Here is a 22,016-nt window from a genome sequence, read left to right on the forward strand (position 1 = left end):
ACTAATATGATGCAGCAGATCATATAATAAGCTGTAATGAAGATTGACTTGGTTACTTTGGCCTGGGAGTTTACCATATGCCCTAAGGTATCTTTTACATCCTGATATCAGAAGGACAAAAAGGAGCCAGCTATTCAAACACTGGGGCAGGGAAGGAGAGATTCTAGGCCAAGAAAACATGACCAAGCATAATAGATTTTGGGAAGAGAAAGAAAACAGCATGGCCATCAGGTAGAGTGGAATTGAGGTAGCATGAAGTAAGAGATAAGACCAGAAAAACAGCCAGGGTGAGAAGAAATGTAGGGCTTCATAAGCCAAGGGAATGATTTTGGATTTTATTCTAACTGCAGTGGAAGTCAATGAGGATTTAAACAGGAGAGTGACAAGATCTGATATGCATTTTTAAATGAAATTCTCTGGCTACTGTGTGGAGTCTGGATTAAGGAAGGAAGCAAAAGGGAAAGTAAAGAAGCCATTTAGGAGGCTATTATAGTTGTCCAGGCAAAAAATGATGGCTGGGTGCATTGTAAAAATGGGAAGCAGTGAATGGATTTTATATATATATATAGAGAGAAGTTTTATATATATATATATATATAGAAGTTGAGAAAGCTAAACTAGCTGGTGGATTAGATGTGCAGTGTGAGGCAAAGAGGGAGAGGTTATAAATTAGGAGAGGTGTGGGCCCAGGATTAAGCTCTGGAACATCCAAACATGTAGAAGTTTAGCCAAGGTGGTGGAATTCACAAGTTACGCTAATAAGAATAGGTAGTATGAGTGCAGTATGAGTGTGGTATTATGGAAGCTAAGAGAAGAAGGTATTTTATGAATGACCAGCAAGCTGTGCTTAATGCCACTGAAAGGTCAAGTACATTAGAGGTAGAGCCACATCCCTATGATTTGAAAACAAGAAAGTAATTGGTGACCTAGAAAAAAACAATCTTTGTCAAGTGGTGGGGGAAAATTTTGGTTGGAGAAAGCTTAGAAGAGAACAGGTTGATGAGGAAGGGGTGATGATAAATATAGATTACTCTTTCAATAAGGTTTTTTAATAAGGTGAAAATAAAAATGACAGTAATTGAAACAAAACATGGGGTCAAAGGAGTTCACTTCTTTTAAAGACATGAGATTCTAGAATGTGCTTGTGTGCTGTTGGGGTGACCCAGAGTGGGAGGAATGGATAAAGCTAGGGAGAATGTGACTGACAGCAGAATGAAATCCTTGAGAAGGTGAGAGAGGATGATATCCAGAGAACTGGAGGACATAGGTTGTATATGATAGGAATATTATATTCATCATAACAAAGGACAAGATTAATACCTAAGAACAAGTGTAGATAGGGTTGTATTGGGTGGGTAGGTAGGGGTGGGGGCGGGGTGATGCTGAAGGGAATGAGGAGTAAGACAGAAGGAAGATGACAATTTTGAATAGGAAAAAAGATGCGAAATAGACTTAAAAAAAAGAAAATAAACCACTAAGACAGTATGTTGGTATTGCCAAGTATGTTGAGACTTGTGGTCATGAATTAATTTAGTAAAATCCTGTGCTTTCTTCCAGCAAAGTGCACGATATGACAAAATTCCACTGTTTTCCTCTCTTCTGAGTGATTTCCTGTAGGCTAAATCTGAACACTTGTTGAAAGTTTAAGTTAGAATATTATCACAGAATTTTGAAGCTAGATGTGCCCTCAGAGGCCATACAGTCCTAACTCATTGTTTTCCAGAATAGAAAATTATTTCCTATTGATTTCTTAAAACACATCATTCTTGCATTTTATGCTATAGAATCAATTTTTTTCTCGTATATTTTCCACTCTGTACACCAAGCTTGTCAAACTCGCAGCCCGTGTGCCACGTGCAGCCCAGGACGGCTTTAAATGCAGTCCGATACACATTCATAAGCTTTCTTAAAACAATATAAGATTTTTTTTTTTTGCGATTTTTTAGCTCATCAGCCATTGTTAGTGTTAGTGTATTTTATGTGCGGCCCAAGATAATTCTTCCTCCAGTGTGGCCCAGGGAAGCCAAAAGATTGGATACCCCAGCTGTGCACTCTATACATACATATATGTTATCATAGCTCCTGTAAATTTTTATTTTTCTCACTTGTTTACACATTTATATCTCCAGTTTGCTTAGTTCATCTTCTTCCTTTCCTTCATTCCGCCAACTACCAGTTCAGGTCCTCCTTCTGTCTTCCCTAAATGATAATATCCTTGAAGATTTAAAGAATAAGGTGTTATTTTTTGGTTGCGCTCTCAAAGCCTAGCACAGTTCCTGACTCTTTGGTGACTTTACCTTACTGAGGTAATTTACATTACTGATTACTGAGGTAAATAAGTCTTACTTTTGCTTCAGTAAGTGAGAGTGAATAGGAAAGATGGATCAAAACATTTTTATTGTGATTAATGAGTCTGTAGCCAAAGAATATTTGATATCCTAGAGAAGTAGAGCTGAGCATGAGTTGAATTAGCTCTTAATGGAATTGGCACCACTTCCTTTAATGCTTCTCTTAGAAAGTCTAGTGATTTTTTTTCCCTTTCTGTATCTGCTTAGTTGTGACTGGAGTTGTATTATTACCATGGCTGCAGAAATGTTGAGTGCCTGATGAGCTTTGATGTTGTACTCAGAAGCTAGAAAGAAGATGTTGTTTTAAAATAGATCAAGCTCTTAGGAATTCTATAGAGATTATCACGTATTTTAGAAGAAATAAATATATTTCTCAGAGAGGCAGCCTATTTCCACCTCATCTCTGGGGTTTTAACGATGTCTCCTTTTATTTTCTCCTAAGGTTTTATCTGAATTTCTTTTTTACCCTCAAGTCAGTGCCTCATTATTTGAGTTTATTATGTACCAGGAAGGTTTCATTAGAAACCAACCATGTCATTGTATTTCTTATTTTGAGCAGGTGAAAGTTTGGTCTAAAATGAAAATCTTCTGACTTTTGCTTCAGGGTAAGAAGTCTGCAAAAAGCTTGAAATCAGTCTCTGGCTGTAAAATTCTTTCCCCAGAGGTTCCTTAAGTACATTTCCCCTGCAGCTACTCCTAATTTCAACCTCTCCTTTTCTTCTGTCTCCTGACCTAAGATGTCTTCCTACCTCCCCTCCAGTCATTTACTGCTGTCAGAATAATCTTTAAAACTATAGTTGTGATGATCATGTCTTTGCAAACACTTCTTTTAGCTCTCTTTTGCTTGGAGAGTATGGTTAAAGCTTCTTAAATAGACAGACCACAGCATGGTCTACTTCTAACTTGCCCTTCCATTTTTCTGCCCTCTTGCATATATCCTGCACTTTAAATAAATTTGTCTTATCACCCTTCCCTGAACATACCTCTCGTTTTCTCACCTTGAAACTTTAGCACATGAGACTCAGTCACATGGACGTTTATTCAGAGTCCCAGCTCCCCATCTCAGTACTTCATATTCAGCACAAAGGCTATGTCATCACCTTTTCATGACAACTTCCAGTTGGAAGTAATTTTTCACTCATCTGAATTTGCATAGTGCTTCAAAATATCTCTTTATCAAAAAGAATTCTGACTTGTGCTGTTATTACATTGGTTTTGCTAAATGCCTTTCTAAAATGTAGGTGCTAAAATTTAGGTTGTTTTTCTGGCTATTCCTCATGCGGATTGTAATGCCTTTCACCTTGTTTCCAAAATGAATGACTGAAATCTATAGAAAAAGCATTTTATTCAGCAAATACTTTTGAGGGATCATTATGTTCCAGGTACTACGTTAGATGCTGAGGATACAGTGGTGAAGAGGGTTGACATAGTCTTTGCCTTTATGTTCATAGATTCTAATAAGCAGTATAGACATTTGTCAAATACTTTATAATAATCAAGATATTCCAACAAATGATAAATGCATTAGAAAGTGCTCTGGGAACATAGAAGACTACTATATCTCGATCTCTATACCGAGATCTATAATAGGGAGCTAATAGGTAAATGGAAAAAGTGTGTACTATGAAAGAATGTCCTAGGCAGAGGGAACAGCATGTTTGAGACCCAGCAGCAAAAGAAGTAGAGGCTCCTTTCAAAACTGAAAAAAGTCTGGTGTGGCTGGAACATGTAACGTGTGCAGTAGAGGGTATCAGATGAAGGTCAGGATGTGGAATGTCTTGTAAGCCATGTCAAAAAGACAAAACAAAATTGTACTTTATCCTAAGGGTAATGGGGAGCCAATGAAGGTTTTTAAAAGAGGCCTGGTGAGATCCGTGTTTTTAAACAAACACTAACTACATTTTGAAGAGTGGAATGGAAAGGGGCCAGAAGAGTATAGGGAAACCAGAAAAGATTATATTCTTGGAGTTTAGGTGCCAGACTTTGGCTTAGGCAAGGAAGCAATGTCAATTAGGTTGCAGAGAAATTTAAGCCTTCAAGAGACGTACTTGAGAGACGGAAATAACAGGCCTTACATTTCAGGGGTGATGGGAGAGGTAAGGTTCAAGACTGTCTTCCATGTTTCTCACATGAACAACTGAGAGGAGAGGAACCCGTGTGTTGAAAGAGGGAACACTGGAGGAGGAACAAGATTAGGAGGCACAAAAAGAGAAAAATTTTCATTTATACATGTTATACATCCAAATGGCATCTGCTAGGCAGTTAGATATAATTGGAAGAGTGACCTGGTTAATTATATAGATAGAGGAACCATATGCATGTAAGGCAGTAAGTAAAGCAATGAGTGTGGGTGAGAGCTCCAAGTAACAAAAGTGTAGAGTCAGCAAAGGGTCTAGGAGAGAACCCTGAGACTCTCCAACTTTTAAAAGCTAGGTAAGGAGAAAAGGAGCTAGCAAAGAGAACTGAGAAGAAACAGCTAATGGAAAACCAACCAAACAACCAACTAACCAACCTCAGTGCAAAGTAATGTGACAGAAGCTAAGAGAGAGAATTTCGAAGAGAAGGGAGTGGTCACAGGGTCAAATGCTGCTAAATGTCAAGCAGTATGAGGACAGAAAAAATGGCAAAGATGTCATAATTGACTTTGGTGAAAATCGTGGAGCAGTGCGTAAAAACAGACTGGAATATGTTGGGCAGAAAGTGGAAGGTAAGGAAATGGAGACAGTGATTGTAGACAGCTCTTTCCAAAAGCTTTGCTGTAAAGGGCAGGAAAGCCTATAGCTAACATTGTCTATGGAGGTGAGAGTGGTTTTGGGGATCATTTGCTTATTTTTAAAATGGGAAAGGAGCTGGGGTGGGGACGGAGAGGAGAGATAAATTAACAACAAAAAAGAGAGGGAATAATTAAAATGAGAAACTGAGAAGACAGAAGGAGATTGAACCTGTGTAGTGAAGGTATGGGAGGAGGTAAATCTCTCCCTTTACACAATGGAAGAAGTAAAACGTTGATATGAATGTGAATAAGCTTGTATACAGCATTTGACTGCGGGAAATCTATTGTGATAACTTACTTCTTTTGGGTGTAAGAGTTAAGTTTATCTGCTTTGAGAAAGGATGATATAAGATAAAGGAGAGAGGAGAAAGTGGAAAAAGCCATAGTAGAAGGTAAGAGTGAATTGAAGAAAAAGATAACATAGATTGTAGGGCAATGCTGGGCACCTGCTTGCAACTGGCAGCTCCACATTTTTTGTGGTGGCCGTCTATTCACATGTGCTATATTCTGATTGTTTGCCCACTCAGGGGGAGTGGAGTTTTAGGGTAGAGGCTGATTTCCTTGTAGCCAAAAAGCTTGAGGGAATTTTCAGTGGGGTTTTTGGTAATGCCTTATAGAGCCACAGAGAGCCCAAGTTTTTTTCTGTTCCAAAGTGGTGGTTGTGGTGATCATACCCATCATCTATCCCATAGCACAGTAGTAGTTTTCAATCTTTATTAGCTGCAGACATCTGTCAACCCCAGTCCTGGGAGGAATTCCATCTTATACTTGTATTTCTCTCTTCTGAAATTTTCCTTTCACGCTGTCAGTGACAAGGCAGGAGCAAACTCCTGGATTATGACACATGCACACATTGTGTCTCCAGGACAGAGAAGCAGTGGAACCAGAACTCCAGCATCCTAGAATAAATGAGACTGTGAGGAAGTCCAGTGATCTCATCACAAGAAATAGCTCAAGTAGATTTAGCGTCACCATTGTTACTAAGTGCAAAAAAGCTCTCCTTGGCTGATGATTAAGCAATAGCCCTCATCTGCAGTCATAGTTAACAAGCAGTTGGGCAACACCAGACACAAATCTCTTGTCCTATTAGAGTAAGTATATGTTTTTTTTCCTACAATATGATAACATATTAATAGAACATCTTAATAGAGCCTCAAGTTCTTATTAACATAATAAGCAAAACATTCCCTTCCTTTCATGTCGACAAACCAAAGTATGTTTTCCTTTCACTGTCTCAGCTATCATAGTATATTGCCAAATATTTTGGAATATCAAAGTGTAGAGCTTAATTTGAAACTTTTTTATATACTTCCACCAAGTAAGTACCTTAAATCTGGCATATATTTTGTTATTCTTACATAACATATGTTTCCTCTTTCTTACATCTTGGAGTTTTATTATGAATATACATAATCCTTCTTTGTCCTTTTGCAAAGAATGGAATTTCTGGGATTGGTGCTAAATTCCATGTTTCAGTCTTTAAAAATCTTGGACTTGAAGTAGGAATGCATGTTATCCAAAATAAAGTATTTCTTGATCATAACAAAAGCCTGGCAAAGAAAAGAGAAGCTTGCTGAAACTTACTAATTTCTTTGTTGCCACCCTTTCATTTCTCAGGCACAGGTCTGAAAGTGGTTCTGAAGTTAAACTGAAAGTTTAGAAAAGGACAATTGAGTTATACTCACTATTAATTCTAGCCTTACTGCGAGGAACAAGGATAAGTTTATGCATTTTCTGGATATTAATAGAGAAGCTGATTTGCTGAAAATCCGCCTCAGTGTTTTGAGTTAGAAGACATTTCTAAACTCATTGACTGAAAACAATTTCATGATTGTTTAAATTTAGATACTGTAGAGATTACTTCATCAAAGAGATGTTGACCAAATGGCAGATTTAATAGGTTTCTCTAAAAAATGCACAATCACAATTGATACAATAGAACAATATATATCCAAACCATGACCTCACATTTTACTAACATATAGGTCCTTTTCATTGAAGTGCTCTAGTTTAATAAACCCAAACGTTCTCTAGATGCTTTACTGTTTCTTAAAAGTGATGAAATCTTGATATAGGAGGATTCTTCTGCCTCAGTTTCCTGAGTAGCTGGGATTACAGGCGCCCACCATCATGCCCAGCTAATTTTTGTAATTTTAGTGCAGACGGAATTTCACCATGTTGGCCAGTCTGGTCTTGAACTCCTGACCTCGTGATCCACCCACCTCGGCCTCCCAAAGTGCTGGGAGTCACTGTACCTGGCCTATTATTACTTTTGATGGGTTACCAGTGTCCAAGGTTTTATCTCCTTTTTGTTTTCCCAAATTCAATAATTAAATTGCATTCAAAAATAAGGCCCAAAATATATTTAAAAACATGTTAGAATACATTCATTAAACAAACAAACAAAAAAAGTTAGTAGCATCCTAAATATTGTGTCTCTATCACTTAAAATTTGCAATTCATGACATCCTAATTTTTAAGATGAACTTTTTAAATTAGGAAAGCTAACTGAAATGAAGTATCTTACCAGATGTTTTCATTAAAATTTTGTTAGCAAATCTGTGAAAATCTTCAAGATGAATTAGAAACGTACTTAGAGAGCAACAATTAAAGGCTTAGCATTGTATTATATGCTAATTCCCAAGGATTGTTTGTAAAATATTAAAATCCAAAGATTGGTTCTGAACATATTTTGCCAGCTGCTATGTTGGATTACTTTAAATTCATATTTTAAAAACACAATACTGTTCTGAAGAAAACAAAAAATCTTTAGTAAAAGACTTTATTTAATAAGATTTCACAGATATTTTATTCTTTAAAAAGGACAGCTTCAACACAGCAAAATTTTTCACTGTGCTAAAATAGTAAAATAATTGCAAGAACTTGGTGCCAAAAAAGGTCTGCAAAGACGTTTTTTTGATTGAGTTTCTTTCCTTTGGGAATTTCATAAATTGCTTCTTGTACACAAACATTAGCAATAATTTACCTTTGTTATAACTTTAAAAATAATTTAACAAAATCATTATTTTGTTATTGTCCTTGTCGCAACACCATTTTGATATACTTGTTTTTGAGATACTCTTTTTGCAAAATGTCTCGGTATTTTTGTCTTGCATAACATTGTTTTAGAATGCAACTGGGAGCTGATTCCTAATGTTTTGTCTAAGTATCTAGGCAGTGTCATACTTTTTAACTTTGGATTGCAGTTTGCACCTCTCTGGTTGCTCAACAGTTCAGCGAAGCCTGAGTCGGTGGATGGGTATCCGACCTGAACTCGGGTGGGTCATTCCAGAAAGTTTTCACAGGAGTGAGGCAGAAGCCAGAAACTCTGCAACCAACCGCCCGGGGGTGGGATTAACGTCCAAAGCTCACACCGGCTTCAACTGATTGGCAGGAACTCAGTGGGTGGAGCCTCCTGACCCTGCCCGCCTGCTTCCGTTGCTAGGGACGCTTCGGCCGAGGATACCGCAATGGATCAGGAAGAGGGGCTGAAGGCCTTGGACAATATTGTCACTCAATTCAACACCTATGAAGATTTCCTGGACTCGCAGATCACTACTGTGGACTTGTACTACCTGGAGGTAAGGGCGGAGCGCGGCAGAGTAGCCGCCGCGCGCGCGTGTCCCTCGGTCCCTCCTCGAGTCCCCGCTTCGTGGGCTGGTCGCCCCCTGGCGCTGGACCGCTCAGCTGTCAGGCTCCGCGGTTTCGGGACCGCGACACTAAAGCGGCTGGCTAGGTGAATTGCCGCGTCCTTACCGCCCCGCGCTCCCCGGTTCGGACAGACCTTGGGCCCCTAGAGTCACCCAGCGCAGAAACACGCGCGGGCACACTCACGCTGGGGAGCCATGAATTTGTGCTTCTTGGCCTATCCTGCCTCCTCCCAGCCCACTCCCATTCCAAAGCCGCTCTCTGCGAGGAAGGAGGTCTGCTGAGAAGTCTCCGGCTGTGATCTAGGACGGACACCTGTTTCTCTCTGCTTTGCCAATTGGTATATTAAAGAACAGAAGATGGCATCTTTACACCAACCTAGTGTATTTGGTGTTATATTGGGCATTTGGGTTCATGAACTTCCACCTTACACTAATTGATTCTGAAAGTACTTTAATTACAGAGGCGCATTACAGGTAGTTGTGCAGACATATTCCTGATTCAAGTTTATCGAGTTGATGATCACAACTAACTTTGATAGTAAAAATATACACACAAAAAAGGAGCGAAATTGGACCTAATGGGTTGCTTTCCTCTGCCCAACAGCCAATCCCCTCCCCAGCTATCCCCGCTGCAGGGTAGTGGGGGACAGAATGGAGTTCTAGTCCTGTGCCAGGGGAGAACCCAGACGCGCAGGAATTAACAAGTCACCAGTGCTGGGAAGCTGGGAGGCGGACGATGGCTCCCAAAGTCCCAGTATATTCCTAGCCAAACTTCCCGGATAGGCCTACTAAATGGACACTCACCTGGAGAGTCGGCTGTGCTCTCCACAGGACCCAGAAATGCCTTATCCGTATTTAGGCCAGAGAGAACAGGCGCCACTATGTGGTGAAAAGCCACATCAGTCTGGGAAGGATTTGCATCCTGCCACCAGCTCCCCACACTGCTGAACTGCAACAAAGTAACTGCATTTTAGTGGATTGACACTTTTGGACTTCAAAGATTGGTTACAAAGGCATTTCAATTAAATATGGATTACGGGTTTCAAAAGTGTTATTCTTCAGTACATTCAAAAAATAAATGTAGGTGGTATTTCCAATATAGCTCCTGGCTTCAAAAGCAAAATTTTAAAATATTATACAGATAATATATTTAAAGTCATAAAAGTCAGTTTATGCCTTGCATCCAAGACACTGAAAAAGTAATGCTGCTAAACAATGTTTACATCTAAATTTTTGAATGTTTAAATAAACAAAAAATGAAATATACACAATAAACATCTTGATAGACTAAAATCATCTTTGTAGCGTATGTGGAAGATTGGCAAATTTAAACCTAGTATTATTAAGAAAGGTTTTAATATTTTTTAAGGCACAGTTCTTCATGTATGGACCTAAAACATTAATATTAATTACAGATGTGAAATTAATAATTTGTGTTTCATCAATCAGAATTTTTTTTTTTGAGATAGAGTTTCACTCTGTGGCCCAGGCTGGAGTGCAGTGGCCCCATCTCAGCTCACTGCAACCTCTGCTCCCCAGGTTCAAGCGATTCTCTTGCCTCAGCCTCCCAAGTAGCTGGGATTACAGGTCTGCACCACCATACCCAGCTAATTTTTGTATTTTTAGCAGAGACAGGGTTTCACCATGTTGGCCAGGCTGGTCTCGAACTCCTGACCTCAAGTGATCCACCGGCCTCAGCCTCCCAAAGTGCTGGAATTACAGGTGTGAGCCACCACACCCAGCCCATCAGTCAGAATTCATTAAAGGTTTCCAAAATGGAAGGTGGTAATTATATTTGGGGAAATGACAAAGAAATTTACTTTTATATTTGGCATTGATTAAGCTTATTTTTGTTGTAGTTTCATACAAGGTAAGATGAAGATTTAGTTGAATAATGATAATTAGACAGGTATATATATATATATGTTTATATATGTATATATTTGGATTGATTAGTGACAACTTTTAAAGTGCTATTATTTCTAGAGACCTACATTCTCAAATACTTTCTGTGGATGTAAGTTCATTGTGCACTTAGGTCACACAGAAACAAGTAGTCTCCTCAGCATTCTTTCAGTAGTATGGCAAGCATGTTTCACAAATCATGGACCATGCTAAGTGAGCTGATACTTGTGCTTTTCCTCTCTCTCACATCATCATCATCAGTAACTGACTTTGATTTGAATGGAACAACTTTTAAAACATTTTATTTTAACTAACAAAATTGTCGATATTTATCATATACAACATGATGTTTTAAATTATATATATATTGTGGAATGGCTAAATCAAGTTAACATATGTATTACCTCACATAATTATCATTTTTTGTGGTGAGAACACTTAAAATCTATTTTCTTGACATTTTAAAAGAACATAATATATTAACTGTAGTCATAATGTTATACAAGAGATCTCTTGAATTTATTTGAATGAAACAAATTGTAAACTCTAAATTAGAGGTAGCATATTTAGTAGAAGAGGCTAGAGTCATAAGATTTTTTTTGGTTCTAACTCTGCAGTATTGTGTTTTTAATCAACTTGAAATTCCATTTTTTACCTACAAAATGAAACAGTTGGACTAGATTATTCAAGTTTCCTAAAGTATATAAAATGTTATGAGTTATCTATACTTTCATCTGATTATCTGTACACCCATGTATTTATCCAACCACCTTTTTAGTTGATAATCCTTCACCAACCGCCTGATGTAGTGGATTTTGCCTACACTGCTAAGAGTTTAAGTAAGAATCTATTCTAGACTTGACCTCAGAAACCTAAGTATATAATGCTTATAGTCCAGTCTAAGTTTTATTTATTCAGCAAGCATTTTACAAACACTGACTATCTTCCAGGTACTCTTGTATTGTGTGTAGTATATTCTGCTTCCAAAAGTTTTCAATTAATCTGCATAAAAAGTTAGTACCAATGATTGACATACAAATAATCATATAATCTTTGCCAGATCCACTCTGTGCCCCTGGACAATGACCTTCACAGTCATTAATCAGGAGCTTTTGGCTTTGGGTTGGTTTCAGCCAATAGGAGGTACCAACTGGAGTTCAGGGGGCTGGAAGGAAGTGGTTAGAGGATTTATTCCCTGTCATCTTCCTATGTCTGTGGTTTAGAAGCAGCTACCTTCCTTAGGTTTGGCCATCTTCTCATTCCATTAGCTATAGCACTCTCTCCAGGGTCTGGCAGCACTCCCTGCTCTAGGAATTGCTTCCTCCCTTATCTTCTTTTATGCCAAATGGTGTTAATGGCTTCCCGCTCTTGCTAACCCAAGGATGCTTCACCATCCCGTGTTGGTTTCCATTAATTTTGCCCATATCTTTGTAAATAGTGCTTTTATTCTTTTTGGTCATGAGTTTACCAACAATTTGCTGCTATCACCCTGACCACTATATAATTATTTAACATCTCAGATCACAGTAAGTACACAAATAGTGTATGAATCTAATAACCACACAACTTTTTACATAATGCTTGCTTAGGAAGAAAGAGAAATATGGAAAAAAGGGAAACTAACCCCAGTTAATTATTTGATAAGCTAGAGAGGAGTAAGGTGGCTCAGAAGAATAAAAGAAGCACTTTATGCTATGTACACTGTGCTTTGCTTATTTTACTGAATAGCTTCAAAGCATCAAAAGAAATGCATCACATTATCAGCAATTAGATTTTCCTCTGCTAACCCAAAGAACAATATTTGTTCTGGGAGTTAGTATTATCTAACCTAATTAACTTAATTCCCTAAATCAATATAGAAATCGTTAAAAAGTTTCGGCAAAATTATGATTATGTAATTTTCCAGGTTCTTTCTTAGTAATTCTTCTATTTAAATAAACACAGGCTGTTTATTTTAATAAAGGTGCCTATGACCACTGGAAAAATAAAAGTCCTAATTAACCTGCTTTTCTCAGGTAAAGGATCAAAGAGTGCTAGAATTATTTAAAATGTCTCTGACTAATGGATAGCAGTAATGGCTAAACTATTTACAGAGATAAACAACATGGAGTTTCACTTAGGGCATTGTCTTCCCATTATTTATAAAATAGAAATGGGGAGGGGCCAAGATGGCTGAGTAGAAGCAACTGTAGTCCATGGCTGTCATGGAGAAGAATGAAAATGGAGAGTGAATTTGGCACCTTCAACTGAAATATCCAGGTTTTCACTTTGAGACTTACTAGGCAATCACCTCGACCCATGGATAATGAAGAAAAGCAGGGTGGGACAGAGCCAAAGGATCCCTCATTCCCAGCCAAAGGAAGCTGTGAGTGATTGTGCAACCCTGCCTTGGAAACCACACTTCTCAGATCATTGCAACCCGCAGATCAGGAGATCCCCTCAGGAGGCCAATCTACCAGGGCCTTCCATCCAATACACAGAGCTGTGCAAAGTCTCAGCAGAGTAGTCACTCAGGCTCACACAGAGGCTCACACAGAGGCTCACATGGAGACCGAGGAGTTTTTCAGTCTCCAGCCCTGGGAATCCTGACAAGGTGGGAGTTTCATCCTTACATTCCTCTAGGAGATTCAGGGAGTCAAGCAGTGTCATTCTGCAGGCCCCACTTCCCTTGCACCTCACAAGCTAAGACCCACTCGCTTAGAATTCCAGTTGGCTAGTGCAGTAGACTGGAGACTACCTAAGATGGACAAATTCCCAGGGGGACAGGTGGCTGACATTTTTGCAGATTGGGCAACTCAGTTCTAGCCTTCTGGCTCTGGGGAGTCTAGGTGGCCCTGACAGGAGGAGTCCCTCACCCCTCACAATGCAGCACAACTGCTGTTCCAGAATGTGGCCATACTGCTCCTTTATTTTATTGTATTTTTTTTTTTTCCGGAGTTTCACTCTTGTTGCCCAGGCGGGAGTGCAGTGGTGCAATCTCAGCTCACAGCAACCTCCGCCTCTCAGGTTCAAGCAATTTTACTGCCCCAGCCTCCCAAGTAGCTGGGATTACAGGTATGCACTGCTACGCCCAGCTAATTTTTGTATTTTTAGTAGAGACAGGGTTTCACCGTGTTGGTCAGGCTGGTCTTGAACTCCTGACCTCAGGTGATCCACCCGCCTCGGCCTCCCAAAGTGCTGGGATTACAGGTGTGAGCCACCATGCCTGGTCCAGACTGCTTCTTTGAGTTAGATTCCAATCCATTCCTTCCCACTGGGCAGGGGCCTCCCTGCAGGAATTTCAGCAACTCCAGCCAGGGTTATACAGACAGAACTCTGATTTCTCCCTGAGAAAGAGCCTCTGAGGGGAGAAGCAGCCAATGTCTCTGCAGTTCAGTTGACTCAGCCTTTCTAGCCTGCTGGCTCTGGAGAGTCCAGGCAGTGTGGATGAGGAAGGGTCCCCCAACACAGCACACCTGCTCTACCAAAAGGCAACCAGACTGCTTCTTTCAGCAGGCTCTAGATCCCAACCTTCCTGACTGAGGTCTCTCAACAGGGGTCTCCAGACACCTCCTACAGGAGGGTCTGGGCCAGCAACAGGTTAGTACTCCACTGGGATGGAGCTCCCAGAGGAAGGAGAAGGCTGCCATCTTTGCTGTTTCACAGCCTTCACTGGTGATACCTTCAGGTAAGGGAAAAACCAAGGCACCTAGGGTCTGCAGTGATTCCCCAACAAGCAGCTGTATGGAAGAATGGCCTGAGAGTTAAAAGAAAAATAGAAAGAAACAACAACAAAGACCCCATAAAAACCCCATTTAAAGTTCAGCATCTTCAAAAATTAAAGTTAGATAAGCCACAAAATGTGAGAAACAGTCATTGCAAAAATGCTGAAACTCGAAAAGCCAGAGTGCCTTCTTTTCCTCCAAATAACTGCAACAGGTCTCACACAGAATTGGGCTGAGGGTGAGCTGCCTGAATTGGCAGAGGTAGGCTTCAGAAGTTGGGTAATAATGAGCTTTGCTGAGCTAAAGGGGCATGTTGTAACCCAATGAAAAGAAGCTAGAATCATGATAAAACAATACAGGAGCTGATAACAAGAATAGCTGGGTTAGAGAGGAGCATAACTGACCTGATGGAGATGAAAAACACAACACAAGAAATTCACAATGCAATCACAAGTATCAATAGCAGAATAGACCAACCAGAGGAAAGACTCTCAGAGATTGAAGACTATCTTTCTGAAAGAAGACAGGCAGACAAGAATAGAGAAAAAAGAATGAAAAGGAGCAAACAAAACCTGTGAGAAATATGAGACTGTGTAAAAAGACTGAACCTACGACTGATTGGGGTACCTGAAAGAAATTGGAAGAGCAGAACCAGGTTTGAAAACATACTTCAGGATATCATCCAGGAGAACTTCCTGAGCCTAGGAAGATAGGCCAACATTCAGGTTCAGGAAATACAGACCACTCTAGTAAGATACTCCACAAGAAGATCAACCTCAAGACACATGATCATCAGATTCTCCAAGGTTGAAATGAAAGAAAAAATGTTAAAGGCAGCCAGAGAGAAAGGCCAGGTCACCTACAAAGGGAAACCCATTAGACTGACAGTGGACCTCTCAGTGGAAACCCTACAAGCCAGAAGAGATTGCAGACCAATGTTCAACATTCTTCAAGAAAAGAATTTCCAACCCAGAATTTCATTTCCAGCCAAGCTAAGCTTCATAAGCACAGGAGAAATAAGATCCTTTTCAGACAAGCAAATGCTGAGGAAATTCATCACCACCAGGCCTGCTTTGCAAGATCTCCTAAAAGAAGCACTAAATATGGAAAGGAAAAACCATTACCAGCCGCTACAAAAACACACTGAAGTACACAGTACACCAACTAATGACACTATGAAGCAACCACATAAACAAGTCTGCGAAATAACCAGCTAGCATCATGATGATAGGATCAAATTCTCACATAACAATATTAAACTTAAATGTAAGTGGGCTAAATGCTCCAATTAAAAAACACAGAATGGCAATGTGGATAAAGAGTCATGACCCATTGCTATGCTGTATTCAAGAGCCCCATCTCATGTGCAGTGACACACATAGGCTCAAAATAAAGGGATGGAGAAAAATTTACCAAGAAAATGGAAAACAGAAAAAAGCAGGGGTTGCAATTCTAGTTTCTGACAAAACAGACTTTAAAACAACAAAGATTTAAAAAGACAAAGAAGGGATGTACATAATGAGAAAGGGTTCAACTCAGTAAGAAGAGCTAACTATCTTAAATATATATGCACCTAATACAGGAGCACCCAGATTCATAAAGCAAGTTCTTAGAGACCTGCAAAGAGACTTAGACACCCACACAATAATAGTGAGAGACATTAACACTCTACTGACAATATTAGACAGATCATTGAGACAGAAAATTAACAAAGATATTCAGGACCTGAACTCAGCTCTGGAACTAGTGGACCTCATAGACATCTACAGAACTCTCCACCCAAACAACAGAATATACATTCTTCTCATTGTCACATGGCACTTACCCTAAAATTGATCACATATTTGGAAGTAAAACACTCCTCAGCAAATGCAAAAGAACTGAAATAATAATAGTCTATCAGACCACAGTGCAATCAAATTAGAACTCAAGACTACGAAATTCACTCAACACCACACAACTAAATGGAAACTGAATAACCTGCTTTTGAATGACTCCTGGGTGAATAATAAAATTAAGGCAGAAATCAAGAAGCTATTTGTAACTAATGAGAACAAGGAGACAATGTACCAGAATCTCTGGGATCCTGCCAAAGCAGTGTGAAGAGAGAAATTTATAGCACTAAATGCCTGCATCAAAAGACTAAAAAGATCTCAAGTTAACAACCGGACAACACAACTAAAAGAACCAGAGTACCAAGAGCAAACAAACCCCAAAGCTAGCAGAAGACAGAAAATAACAAAGATCAGAGCTGAACTGAAGGAGATAGAAACATGAACAACTCTTCAAAAAAAATCAAATCGAGGAGCTAGTTTTTTTTAAATTAATAAAATAGACTGCTACCTAGACTAGTAAAAAAAAAGAGACAGAGAGAAGAATCAAATGGACACAATCAGAAATGATAAGGAAGATATCACCACTGACCCCGCAAAAATATAACCATCAGATAATATTATGAACACCTCTTTGCACAGAAAATAGAAAATCTAGAAGAAATGGATAAATTTCTGGACAAATACACCCTCCCAAGACTGAACCAGGAAGAAATTGAATCCCCGAGTAGAACAATAACAAGTTCTGATATTGAAGCAACAATAAACAGCCTAACAATCAAAAAAAGCCCAGGACCAGATGAATTTACACCTGAATTCTACCAGAGGTATAAAGAAGAGCTGATATCATTTCTAATGAAACTATTTCAAAAAATTGAAAAAAGGGGAACTCCTCCCTAACTCAGTTTATAAGGCCAGTATTATCCTGATACCATAACTTGGCAGATATACAACAAAAAAAGAAAACTTCAGTCCAGTATCCCTGATGAATATCAATCCAAAATCTTCAATAAAATACTGGCAAACTGAATCCAGCAGCACATAAGAAACCTTATCCATCACAGTCAAGTTGGCTTCATCCTTGAGATGCAAGGTTGGTTCAACATAGGCAAATTAATAGATGTAATTCCTCACATAAACATAGCTAAAATAAACATGATTATCTCAATAGATGCAGAAAAGACCTTCAATAAAATTCAACATCCCTTTATGTTAAAAACTCTCAGTAAACTAGATACTGAAGAAACATACGTCAAAATAATAAGAGCAATATATGTGAAACTCACAGACAATATCATACTGAATGGGCGAAAGCTGGAAGTATTCCCCATGAAAACTGGCAGAAGACAAGGATGTCCTCTCTCGTTACTCCTATTCAACATAGTATTGAAAGTTCTGACCAGGGCAATCAGGCAAGAGAAAGAAATGAAGGGTTTTCAAATAGTGAGAGAGGAAGTCAAATTATGTTTGTTTGCAGATGACATGATCCTATATCTAGAAAATCCCATTGTCCTAGCCCAACAGTTTCTTTTTGTTATTATTATTATTATACTTTAAGTTCTAGGGTACATGTGTGTAATGTGCAGGTTTGTTACATATGTATACATGTGCCGTGTTGGTGTGCTGCACCCATTAACTAGTCATTTACAGTGGGTATTTCTCCTAATGCTATCCCTCCCCCCTCCCCACAACCCATGACAGGCCCCGGTGTGTGATGTTCCCCTCCCTGTGTCCAAGTGTTCTCATTGTTCAATTCCCTCCTATGAGTGAGAACATGCAGTGATTGGTTTTCTTTCCTTGTGATAGTTTGCTGAGAATGATGGTTTCCAGCTTCATCCATGTCCCTACAAAGGACATGAATGCATCCTTTTTTATGGCTGCATAGTATTCCATGGTGTATATGTGCCACATTTTCTTAATCCAGTCTATCATTGATGGACATTTGTGTCAGTTTCAAGTCTTTGCTTTTGTGAATAGCGCCACAATAAACATATGTGTGCATGTGTCTTTATAGTAGCATGATTTATAATCCTTTGGGTGTGTACTCAGTAATGGGATCACGGGGCCAAATGGTATTTCTATTTCTAGATCCTTGAGGAATCACCACACTGTGTTCCACAATGGTTGAACTAATTTACACTCCTACCAACAGTGTAAAAGCCTTCCTATTTCTCCACATCCTTTCCAGCATCTGTTTTTTCCTGACTTTTTAATGATGGCCATTCCAACTGGTGTGAGATGGTATCTCATTATGGTTTTGATTTGCATTTCTCTGATGACCAGTGATGATGAGCATTTTTCATGTGTCTGTTGGCTGCATAAATGTCTTCTTTAGAGAAGTGTCTGCTCATATCCTTTGCCCACTTTTTGATGGGGTTGTTTGATTTTTTCTTGAAAATTTGTTTAAGTTCTTTCCAGATTCTGGATATTAGCCCTTTGTCAGATGGATAGATTGCAAAAATTTTCTTCCATTCTGTAGGTTGCCTGTTCACCCTGATGGTAGTTTCTTTTGCTGTGCAGGAGCTCTTTAGTTTAATTAGATCCCATTTGTCTATTTTGGCTTTTGTTGCCATTGCTTTTGGTGTTTTCGTCGTGAAGTCCTTGCTCATGCCTATGTCTTGAATGGTATTGCCTAGGTTTTCTTCTAGGGTTTTTCTGGTTTCAGTTCTAACATTTAAGTCCATTTTGAATTAATTTTTATATAAGGTGTAAGGAAGGGATCCAGTTTCAGCTTTCTACATATGGCCACCCAGTTTTCCCAGCACCATTTATTAAATAGGGAATCCTTTCCGCATTTCTTGTTTTTGTCAGATTTGTCAAAGATCAGATAGTTGTAGATATGCGGCATTATTTCTGAGAGCTCTGTTCTGTTCCATTGGTCTATATCTCTGTTTTGGTACCAGTACCATGCTGTTTTGGTTACTGTAGCCTTGTAGTAGTTTGAAGTCAGGTAGCATGATGCCTCCAGCTTTGTTCTTTTGGCTTAGGATTGACTTGGCAATGCGGGCTCTTTTTTGGTTCCATATGAACTTTAAAGTAGTTTTTTCCAATTCTGTGAAGAAAGTCATTGGTAGCTTGATGGGGATGACATTTAATCTATAAATTACCTTGGGCAGTATGGCCATTTTCACAATATTGATTCTTCCTATCCATGATCATGAAATGTTCTTCCATTTGTTTGTGTCCTGTTTTATTTCCTTGAGCAGTGGTTTGTAGTTCTCCTTGAAGAGATCCTTCACATCCCTTTTAAGTTGCATTCCTAGGTATTTTATTCTCTTTGTAGCCATTGTGAATGGGAGTTCACTCATGATTTGGCTCTCTGTTTGTCTGTTATTGGTGTATAAGAATGCTTGTGAATTTTGCACATTGATTTTGTATCCTGAGACTTTGCTGAAATTGCTTATCAGCTTAAGGAGATTTTGGGCTGAGATGATGGGGTTTTCTAAATATACAATCATGTCATCTGCAAACAGGGACAATTTGACTTCCTCTTTTCCTAATTGAATACCCTTTATTTCTTTCTTTTGCTTGATTGCCCTGGCCAGAACTTCTAACACTATGTTGAATAGGAGTGGTGAGAGAGGGCATCCCTGTCTTGTGCTGATTTTTAAAGGGAATGCTTCCAGTGTTTTCCCATTCAGTACAGCCCAACAGTTTCTTAAGCTGATATGCAACTTCAGCAAAGTCTCAGGATACAAAATCAATGTGCAAAATTGCTAACATTCCTATACACCAACAACAGGCAAGCAAAGAGACGAATCATGAATGAACTCCCATTTACAATGCTACAAAAAGAATGAAGTACCTAAGAATTGAGCTAACAAGGAAAGTGAAGGACCTCTTCAAGGAGAACTACCAACCTCTGCTCAAGGAAATCAGAGAGGAAACAAAGAAATGGAAAAACATTCCATGCTCATGGATAGGAAGAATTAATATTGTAAAAATGGCCATGCTGCCCAAAGTAATTTATAGATACAAAGCTATTCCCATTAAGCTACCATTGACATTCTTCTCAGAATTAAAAAAAACTATTTTAAAAAATCTATAGAACCAAAAAGAGCTCACATAGCCAAGACAATCCTAAGCATAAAGATCAAAGCTGGAGGCATTATGGTACCTGACTTCAAACTATAAGGCTACAGTAACCAAAACAGCATGATAATGGTACAAAACCAGACACATAGAGCAACAGAACAGAACAGAGAACTGAACAATAGATCAGAATAGAGAAGATAGAATAAGACCACCCACCTACAACCATCTCATCTTCGACAAACCTGACAATAGCAATGGAGAAAGGATTCCCTATTTAATAAATGGTGTTGGGAGAACTGGTTAGTTATATGCAGAAAATTGAAACTGGATCCGCTCTGTACACCATATACAAAAATTAGCTCAAGATTGATTAAAGACTTAAATGTAAAACCCAAAACGATAACAACCCTAAAAGAAAATCTAGGCAATAACACTCAGGACATCAGCATGGGCAAAGATTTCATGATGAAAACACCAAAAGCAATGGCAGCAAAAGCAAAAATTGACAAATGGGATCTCATTAAAGAGCTTTTACATAGCAAAAGAAAATTAGAGTGAACAGACAACATACAGAATTGTAGAAAATTTTTGCAATCTATCCATCTGACAAAGGTCTAATATCCAGAATCTACAAGAAACTTAAACAAATTTACAAGAATAAAACAATCAATCCCATTAAAAACTGGGCAAAGGACATGAACAGACACTTCTCAATAGTAGACATTCATGCAGCCAACAAACATATAAAAAAAGCTCAACATCACTGACCATTAGGGAAATGCAAATCAAACCACAATGAGATACCATCTCATGCCAGTCAGAGTGGCATGAGTGAGAATTGGCCATCTGCAATTCAAGAAGAAAGTTCTCAGAAAAAACCCAACCTGCCAACACCATGCTGTTCGACCTTCAGAACTGTAAGAAAATAAATTTCTGTGATTTGAGCTACCCAGTTTGTGGTGTTTTCTTATGGGAGCCCTGGCTCCCATATATATGAAATACCTAGGAATCCCAAACTAATATAGCAGCAAACACATGTTTACCTAAAATCTCGTCTTTATTTCAGGTGTCTAAAGGTGATAAACTAAATAACTTTTGCTTCTACATTCCATGGACTACACACACAGACAGACATGAGCACACATAATTTATTTTATAGAGTTTTGACCTCACACAATATGAGAGCTGTTTACACGGTTGACGAAAGACTGTTTCTTTGGTGTCTGGTCCTGGAGCCTGAAGTCACACTGAGACCTGCAAGGATAACCTAGAATCCATGAGGACAGACTGAAACATCTGTCAGGTGCTCATGACCCTGCCTGCCATACAATTTTGATGGTAGGGGCATTCTGCAGGAGAAGCTGGCACCTTTAGTCACAGAGCTAACCATGCACTTGACACAGAAGTTAGAGAAGCTTAAGGAAGAGAGCCTCCAAAAGCTAAAACAATATTGCTGCTCCTTCACTTCTCCTTTCTAAATGTATTACAAATGTCTCTTGTGGTTCACCCTGACGTGTAACTATCCAAGGAAGTAAAATTATGGGAAATGAAGTTTCAGCTTAGATAATTTGATGCAATACAAATTCACTACATATGCCAAGTTTTAATATTTCACATGGAGAATATATTTATGTCTGACTTGTATAAATAAAAATTAGCACAAATAAAGGATGAGAGTTTCTCAAATGTTACAGGACATGCATAGCCCTGACATCAATTTTTAAAAAGCAAAACAAAGTAGAAAGCTGAAGACTAATTTTACTTATGAA

General features: G+C 38.9%; 1 protein-coding gene and 1 long non-coding RNA gene across 3 annotated transcripts in view; one reads left to right on the forward strand and one right to left on the reverse strand.

Annotated features, from left to right (window-relative positions):
• CFAP299 (cilia and flagella associated protein 299) overlaps positions 1-22,016 on the forward strand; it is a 702,620-nt gene that overhangs the window by 39,684 nt on the left and 640,920 nt on the right. The window contains exons 1-2 of one of the 2 annotated variants that reach the window (XM_063663795.1): positions 8,386-8,399; positions 8,567-8,702. In XM_063663795.1, the coding sequence (XP_063519865.1) occupies positions 8,592-8,702 (111 nt within the window). In that variant the 5' untranslated portion in view covers positions 8,386-8,399; positions 8,567-8,591. Of the gene's footprint in view, positions 1-8,385; positions 8,400-8,566; positions 8,703-22,016 lie in introns of those variants that run through there. The other variant, XM_054486128.2, reaches the window with a different exon arrangement.
• Positions 3,678-8,510, reverse strand: LOC129035592 (uncharacterized). Its single transcript, XR_008502238.2, has 3 exons — positions 8,308-8,510; positions 6,706-6,769; positions 3,678-6,020 (listed from the first exon to the last, which is right to left on the reverse strand). It is a non-coding gene; the product is annotated as an uncharacterized LOC129035592 (long non-coding RNA).

Source organism: Pongo pygmaeus, chromosome 3 (assembly GCF_028885625.2).
Source record: "Pongo pygmaeus isolate AG05252 chromosome 3, NHGRI_mPonPyg2-v2.0_pri, whole genome shotgun sequence".
Lineage (NCBI taxonomy): Eukaryota > Metazoa > Chordata > Mammalia > Primates > Hominidae > Pongo > Pongo pygmaeus.